General features: G+C 28.5%; 1 protein-coding gene across 1 annotated transcript in view; it reads left to right on the top strand.

Moving 5' to 3' along the window:
- LOC107058830 (disease resistance protein RGA2-like) overlaps positions 1-783 on the top strand; it is a 4,310-nt gene extending 3,527 nt beyond the window's left edge. Inside the window, exon 3 of the mRNA XM_015305006.1 lies at positions 261-783. Within this exon, the coding sequence (XP_015160492.1) occupies positions 261-783 (523 nt within the window). The remainder of the gene's footprint in view (positions 1-260) is intronic.
- The last annotated feature ends 8,141 nt before the right edge of the window (positions 784-8,924 follow it).

The raw sequence follows: 8,924 nt of genomic DNA, 5'->3' as shown, positions 1-8,924 counted from the left end.
CATCTTGAGAGAGTGAAGAATGATAAGGATGCAAAAGAAGCCAATTTATCTGCAAAAGGGAATCTGCATTCTTTAATCATGAGTTGGGACAGCGGACCACATAGATATGAATCAGAAGAAGTTAAAGTGCTTGAAGCCCTCAAACCACACCCCAATCTGAAATATTTAGAAATCAATAGCTTCAGAGGATTCCGTCTCCCAGACTGGATGAATCACTCAGTTTTGAAAAATATTGTCTCTATTGTAATTTACGACTGCAGAAACTGCTCGTGCTTACCACCCTTTGGTGATCTGCCTTGTCTAGAAAGTCTAGAGTTACAGTTGGGACCTGCGGAGTATGTTGAAGAAGTGGATATTGATATTCATCTTAGGACTCTTACTACCCGCAATATTAGGGAAAGCGAAGAAGCTACTTCACTCCCAGAAGAGATGTTCAAAAACCTTGCAAATCTCAAAGACTTGAAAATCTCTAACTTCAAGAATCTCAGAGAGCTGCCTACCAGCCTGGCTAGTCTCAATGCTTTGAAGAGTCTGAAAATTCATATGTGTGACGCACTAGAGAGTCTCCCAGAGGAAGGGGTGAAAGGTTTAACTTCACTCACTGAGTTGTATGTCTGTTACTGTAAGATGCTAAAACGTTTACCTGAGGGATTGCAACACCTAACAACCCTCACAAATTTAGGAATTTGGGGATGTCCAGAAGTGGAAAAGCGGTGCGAGAAGGGAATTGGAGAAGACTGGCACAAAACTGCACACATTCCGTATCTGAAAATATATTCCTAAGTATTATTTGTAATTGTTTCTTTGTTTGTGAGTCTTTTTGGTTCCTGCCATTGGATGTCATTTTTTCTAGGGTTGTCTGTTTGTGAGTCTCTCACTCTTTGGATGTAATTTTCTTTTGGAAACAAATCAACAATCTATTTGTATTATACGCTTTCAGAATCTATTACTTCTTATTTGTAATGGTGAGTATCTCTGTTTCCTGCCATTGTATGTAATTTTCTGATTTTATTTTGAAAACTAGTCAATGATTTGTACGATCCATTTGTATTATACTTGTAATTATTGGCTGACAGTAATGTTGTTGATTATCACTTTCTGAATAAATGTTGTGTCACATGGAAAAAACACCAAAAAGAACTATTCATGTTTTTTTTTTATAATATATAAACATGACTCTTAACTTGACTTTAGCTGACAACTATAACCTTTAATTTTGAACGTGCACAAGTAGATATTATATAATTGAACAAATTTTATAAAATTATACAATATGACACTGAGAGTAATTGATACCGATTACAGTCGTTGCTACTTTTCGATTCTCCGTCATTCTCCATGTATTGATTTTATTTGATTCTCTCTTTTTGGTTCTGGTTGATTGACATGCTTGCTAATTGGGTGTCTGCTGTAATCGATATCAATTACTCTCAATGTAATATTGTATATTCCAAATAAATTTTGTGTTATGAAGTTAAATATATTTCTAAAACTATCCTGCAAGTAGTTAATATACTTTTGAGTGTTGTATCATGTTTTTAATATAAAATATTAAAATTTAGGTAAAATTTACTTTCTAGTTAAATTGGTCAAAGTTGAAAGATTTTCAAGTGAAAAAGTTTTTAATAATTTGACTTTTATGCTATATATTTTAAAGGCATAATACATATATTAGACCCTAAACTTGGCTTCAAATTTTAATTTTGACCTCCAACTTTCATAATGTACAAACAGACACTTTAACTATCCAATTTTGAAATAAATAAACACGAGAGTCCTACCTGGCAAAATGTGTGATGTGCACTTATTCTGCGCGAGTTAGGAGTAATTTTTGAGGCCCACAACAGTAAAAAAATGTTGAAATGACAACTCTACCCTTAATGAATCCCTTTTATATATATCTTTATATTTCCAAATCAAAATCTCATTTTTTTCCTCCTCTTTCAAAGCAAATTTTTTTCCTCTCTTAAGAACAATTTCTGTTAATATTTAGTGCAAATGGGTTCTAATTTTTTTTTGTCATTGTGGAAAAAGAGCTATAACGAAGATTTCTTGGTCTGCGAACAATCCAAAGCTGTAAGAAAATAACGATTTTACACTCATGGTGACAAAAAGATTCTACCTTGTATCAAAGATAAATTTTCAAAAGGGCAAAATTGAGGCATACCTGAACTAAATTGAGGAAGATGAATAGATGAGCATCAGCTTCAGAAGAAATTTTGAACGATTATTCTCTTTGATTCACTAGATTTTGGTTGTTTATCCTAGCTAGGGTTTTGACCTTTTGAGAGACTATTGGGTGAAATGAAAATGTCTTTAATTGGATTATTTTTTTTAGTTCAAAAATTGACGTGTAATATATTTAATTAGTTGGCAGCAATTGAGTGGCTCACTAACACACGTGGGAGCGTTTGCATTTCACGCTCTTTGGCTGCAAAAATTGCGTGTTTATTTATTTATAAGTTGGATAGTTAAAGTGTCTGTTTGTGCACTATGAAAGTTGGAGGTCAAAGTTAAAATTTGAAGTCAAGTTTAGGGTCCAATATATATATTATGCCTATTTTAAAGTTGAACGACTTTTTAATAAAAAATAAATAAAAATTATATGATTCATATAATTTTTATAATACAATGGCCTTTATATGATGAAAAAAAGAGAAAGAAATTAGATGACAACAATATCCAAAAATAATCTTAAAGAATTACGATTTATATATAAATAAAAATAATTTTAAAATTTGATGAAAAAGTAGAGAGAAGAAGAAGATGATGAAGTGAAATGATGTGGTTGTGGGTCCACGGGGACATAATAAAAAACAATTCTCTTAAATAAATCTTTTCATAACTAATGATAAAAAAAAAAGTTACTTTATTTTATTTTACAAATTGCGGATAAAGAAAAGGGAAATGGAGCGGTACAATGTAGGGAATCGAACCTTATCAATAAGTTGGAGTTCAACTAATCAAGCAATGAGTTACTAAGATCCCTCTAATTAATGTAATTGTGATTCATTTAGCATAAAAAATTTCATTGCACTTACTTTTAGAGTTTTGAAAACACTACTTTCTCTATTCTATCTGTATCTATCTATCTACACTACCTTAAAAGCATGAACTCTCAAACTTCAAAGTTGAATTATTATAATACCCCCAAATAAAAATACTCAAATTATTTTATATATTTATTTAATTAATTTTATTATATAAAAAGTAGATACCTTTTCACATTAAAGAGTTGTGACTTTTCCAATGAGTTGTGACTTTTCCGAAGGGTTGTGACTTTTCCGAAGGGTTGTGACTTTTTTGAGGGATTGTGACATTTCCGATGTGTTGCGACTTTTTCAAAGGGTTGTGTATTGTCCAAAGTGTTGTGCCTTTTCCGATGAGTTGTGACTTTTTCAAAGGGTTGTGACTTTTTCGATGAACAGTGAATTTTTTGAAAGGTTGTGACTTTTCTAATAAGGTACTTATTCATACTACTATTTCTTAGCTATAAATAAATATAGGGTGTTTCCTCTAACTTTTAATCTATGATTTTTAAAATTTTCTACTCTTCTTCTTCTTAAAAAATCTCAAATGGTATTTGCAACAATTGACTAAGGTCGAAATTCAATGAAATTTGAGGTACCACATAAGAAAGAGTTGGTGAACAAATTGTAAAAAATCATTCATCAATTCACACTCGTAATTTCTTATTACGATTTTCATCACATAAATACTTCAATAATATTTATAGCATTTTAGAACATTTATACCCTCGTAGTTAGCCTGCATATTTTATTTATCAAGAGAACACTTATTTACTACAAATAGTCACAACAATTTCAACCTTCATGTTTCTTCGGTCATTAATCAAAATCATTCACTTCTTATAAATTCTTGGGGATTTCTTTTATGCGATAATTTGAGATCATTAAAAAATTTCATAAATGATTAATCCCCAATCCGTTGATAAGGTTCACCGAAGTTCATAGCATGAAAATTTATGTATTTGCTTTCTATTAAATAAGAAGAAAAAAAAAAAACCGAGAAATGTGCAATTAAGAGTGCTTTCATTCACACACAAAACTTCTACATATAGTGCACCAGAGTTCTCATTTCTTTCTTTTTTTGTTTTGTTTCTTCAATTAATTTCTTTTGTGTTTTCATTGGAGAAGGAATTTTATAATTAGTGTTCACATAATGAGTGAATAGTGACGAATACACACATTGTGAATTATTTTTTCTGATAAAATTAATAGATCAAGTTGTGGTAGAGAAAATAATAATAAATAAATACCAAAAAGGCACATAATCTTCTCTTTTTTTTCATTTTTTATTTTTTTACCCTCAAATGAAGGAGATTCTTCCTAATTTTTCTAAAATAACAGGCATCAATGTAGTCCATTGAATTAATAGTTTTGATGTTAAGTCTACTTTTTCAAAAATAGATTTTCACTTTTACTTATAATATGATAATATAGTCATGATAATAAATTTATTTTAATAGATATGTAAGTAAAATGAATGGAGAAAGTAAAGTATTGTTGGAAAGATATTTCAATCAAATGGAACACTAGAGTAATATAGCATGAACATATATTTTCGTCTTCCTTCTTCATTGGCTATGAATTGTGTTCCATATATTATTTATTTTTTATATGTATTTATATTGACTATAATATTTTTAAGTATGAATTTCCTGTTATTTTGTGTTCATTTTAATCTAGGAAAATGTTATGTCACAAGATACACTCCTTGCTAGCTATATAAAAATAGATAAGAACATAGTGATTGATCATAAAATGATCTTAAATTAAATTAAAGATTCTATACATAATACTTTACATTTTATTCATCTTTCAATTCTTTTATTGAAAAAGTTTATTGTTTTATATCACGATACAACCTTTATAATATACCAGATACTTTTATTAGACAACAACTATATGATATGTATGCAGCACAAAAAAGGAGAAGACTACAATTTCGCAAAGCTATATTAGAACTTAAAGAAATGAAATATTTTTCACCATAGGTTATGTTGTTCATATATTAACATTAAATTATGCTACTAATATATATATATATACTAGTTTCTGAACATGTGCTCTGCACGTGTATCCCATGCATTGATACACAATTTTTAAAGTAATATAAGCAATACTAATATTGGTAAATAATAAGTTACACAAAATTTCATTTGAAACATACAAGCTCAGACATGATAGTAAATACAGTTTGAGTTTGTCAAATAACATAACTAAATTTAGCTAGACAATTAAGCATGATGTGTACATATACCACAAGCCAATAAAAATGTGATGCATGTATAATTTTGGTCCATCCATTCGTATAGCATATTTATTTCATATATTTGACACATTAATCTATAATTACCAATAAATATAAATTTACTTATTGTGGGATTCAATCCCTAATGAATCTCACTGTTTAAAAGAGAAATAGAAAATTGCAAATCACAACAAAGACATATTTAAATAGAAAAATCTAAATATTTTAGTATGTCAATACTCATGCATCTTGATTGAAGCTATGCAACGTCATAACAATTTAAAGGCTTGATGGCAACAATCTTTCTCGATCGACTCATGTCAAAAAAATAGATTGAATCTTTACTCTCATAAATTTTTCTACTTCAAAGGCATCAAATTTGTAACACTTTTTCTTTTAGCCAAAACGTTTCCGAAATAGGTATATAAAACTTTATTTGCAAAACATAATAAGTGATCAACTTTAGTTAAGAGTTGTGCTACAAAGAAGGAAAAAAAACTTGTTTTCATCTTCTCTATAGTTCAAAGTTTGCACATCTCGTGATGCTAAATTCTTAAGCTCGTTGCACTGGAAAATTAGTGCATCCAAAAGAATAAGAAAAAGCTTTATACTCAACCAAATTGTTATATCAAAGAAGTCAATGTTAAATAAAAGTAGCTTCATACTGAAACACAATATTGTGCTTTTTATTAGTAAAATCATGTTATGGCCAAACAAACTCGGCAATATTTATAAAATTGAAATATAAAATAGCTACAATAATTAATTAAAACTTCAAGTACAATATGGATCATCTCTATGAACTGAATGAGGGAAACAAAGAATATGAGCATAAAAGATTCATATATTCTTACCATGAAATTTGATCAATAAATAAACTTAATGCAATTGTCATAGCATTTCTACAGTATGAGCTTGGCAAAAATCAACATTTATTCAAGAAACGATATAGAATTGTCTAGAAAGGGAAAATATATATATATATATCAAGCACTGTAAAATTTAAGAAGTACTCCATAGTAAGCCAAATTTAAATAAACACTACAAGAAGTAGGAAACTTACCTTTTTGAATTTTATGTTGGCCTTTTTACATTTTAAAATTGGAGTTAATATCTTAAAAGGTCACTCAACTTAGAGAATTTATCAAGTAAAATCATTGAGCTTTATTTTATATCAATAAAATCACTCAACTTATGCATTTGTATCAATAAAATCACTCAACATATGCATTTGTATCAATAAAATCAATCAACTAAGTTGAGCAAAATTAAAAATTATTTTTATACCATGAAACATAAATCCCATGAGTAAATAAATTAAACAAAACTCATTAAGAAATTTTATGGACAAATTTAATTAGTGAAATAAATACTCTTATGACATTACAATAGATAAATATATAATAATATCATATGAAATTTCCTGCTCTACAATTATCATTTCTAGCGAAAAAAGTTAATTAAGTACCTATCATTTTCCATGAAATTAAAGTGTTCCACAAATATATTTATAGAAAAAACATTATAAACGAAACAAAATAGAAGTTCAATACTCACTTTTTTTTTTTGGAAAATACTCACCAATGTGATGCATTCTGAAATTCGCCGTAAACAGAGCATAATTTTTTTTAAAACAAATGCTCACAACTTTCTGAAAATAGAAAAATAAAAACTCGTAGACAAAAGTAGAAAATTAAAGTTGAGTTTTTGTGACCTTCGTCGTGAAATTTGTTTTGAGTATTAGTGTATATATTTGTTTATTGTAATATAATATCATAAGACTATAAGAGTATTTATTTAACTAATTAAGTTTGTCCATTAATTTTTTAATTGTTTTAAAATTTTATTTATTGTGGAGTTTATGTTTACATGTTATAAAAATAATTTAATGATAAATTTAGTTGAGTGATTTTATTGATACAAAACAAAGTTTAATGACTTTACTAGATAAATTCTCTCAGTTGAGTGACCTTTTAAGATATTTACTCTTAAAATTGTGTAGTCTTGGAGGAGTAGTTCTCTCAATTTTGGAAGAGAACATGTTCCTTTTTAGCAGTGACAACATAAGATATAAAGGGGGTGTAGAGATTTAATAGAATGTAGAGGGGTGTAATTAATTTTCAAACTGATATTATAAATTGAGAGATTACAGTTTTCAAAGTGATTTTAATAAGAAGAAACTTTTTGGGTTTTCAAAATTATGAATATAAGCAGCTAGACTACGTTTTTTTACTTTAAAAAATCACCTTTTTAAATGAATGTAGCATATAATTTATGTTGAATTTGTTGCAAGTCTTTTTGAATTCTTCAATGGTTTGGAGCAGTAAAACACCACTTATGGAGAATGGAGAGACATTCTTAAAATGCCTTTCAAAATACCTTTTCATTTTAATATTTAATATAATATGATGTGATAGAATTATTATTCAATATTTAATTGTTTAGATATTTTATAATATTTTGAATTAAATAAAATAGTATTTCAACTTTTATATATATATAATAAATGTTCTTTTGGTGAAGTACTTTTGGACTATTCAACTAATTCAAAGTAGTTGAGTTATATGACGTTGTTGGGTTATTGTATCCTAGAAGGGACAAATCAAGAGTTATACTATTGAATCGATGTAGATATATATTATACCACAGTTGACTTGAATCTCCTTAAAGAGAGCGAGATATCCATGCCTCAACATAAAATTTATTTATTCATTATTGTTCATTTTTTTAAAACTATAATTTATGACAATTTGTGGTATATACATCAACATGATAACCACGACATATTTAACACATTTCAATACAAGTGGCTTCAATGGAGGAAAATATGTGGAAAATCAAATTTATATAATTTGAACATGTAAAGAGTAGGTGCATAGATGCCCTAGTGTTGAGGTGTGAGAGGTTGGTTATGGCTGAGTTCAGGAAATATAAAGATAGAACAAAAAAGTATTGGAGGAAGGTGTGATTAGAAATTTCATGGCCAACTACAGCTTATTGAGAACATCACCTTAGATATAAAATTATATATGGATCGGAGGACGATAAATATGATAGAATGTTAATGGGGTGTTGTGTAACTTATCCTTTCATAATAGTGCTGATAGTAGTACTCTTTTTATTCCATTTCTGTTACTATTTATTATTTTTTGTACCTCAATTATTGTCATATTTTGTTGAAGTAATTGTTCCTTTTAAGAAAGTTTTGTCATGCTTTCTAGTATTTTACTATGACTTCTTCTTTCCTTTTTTTTTTTCGTTGAAATGTTTTGATATGTATTTTCTTGAGTTGATGATCTATCGAAAACAACCGCTTCACTTTTCGAGGTGAAGGTAAGATATGCGTAGTCCACTATGCTCCTCAGACCTTATTTATGAGACTGCACTGAATATGTTATTGTCATTATAAATAATATGGGAGGTAGGGATGTGAGGTAGTGAGGATAAGGACTACATGAAAGGGGTGAAGATAAGGTGTGTTGAAGAATGAAAAGAACATAATCGATATGGAATATCATTTGACAAACTCATTTTTTCTACTCCATCATTGAAGTCTTTTTTTCTCATTTTTTTAGAAAATTATTTTCCCAGAGAACTTGCCAAAATTTTTTATCAGCTGCATCATGAAAAAATGGAAAATATTTCCTCTA

This window comes from Solanum tuberosum, unplaced genomic scaffold, assembly GCF_000226075.1.
Source record: "Solanum tuberosum cultivar DM 1-3 516 R44 unplaced genomic scaffold, SolTub_3.0 scf00661, whole genome shotgun sequence".
Lineage (NCBI taxonomy): Eukaryota > Viridiplantae > Streptophyta > Magnoliopsida > Solanales > Solanaceae > Solanum > Solanum tuberosum.
This window is presented reverse-complemented; position numbering and strand designations above follow the sequence as displayed.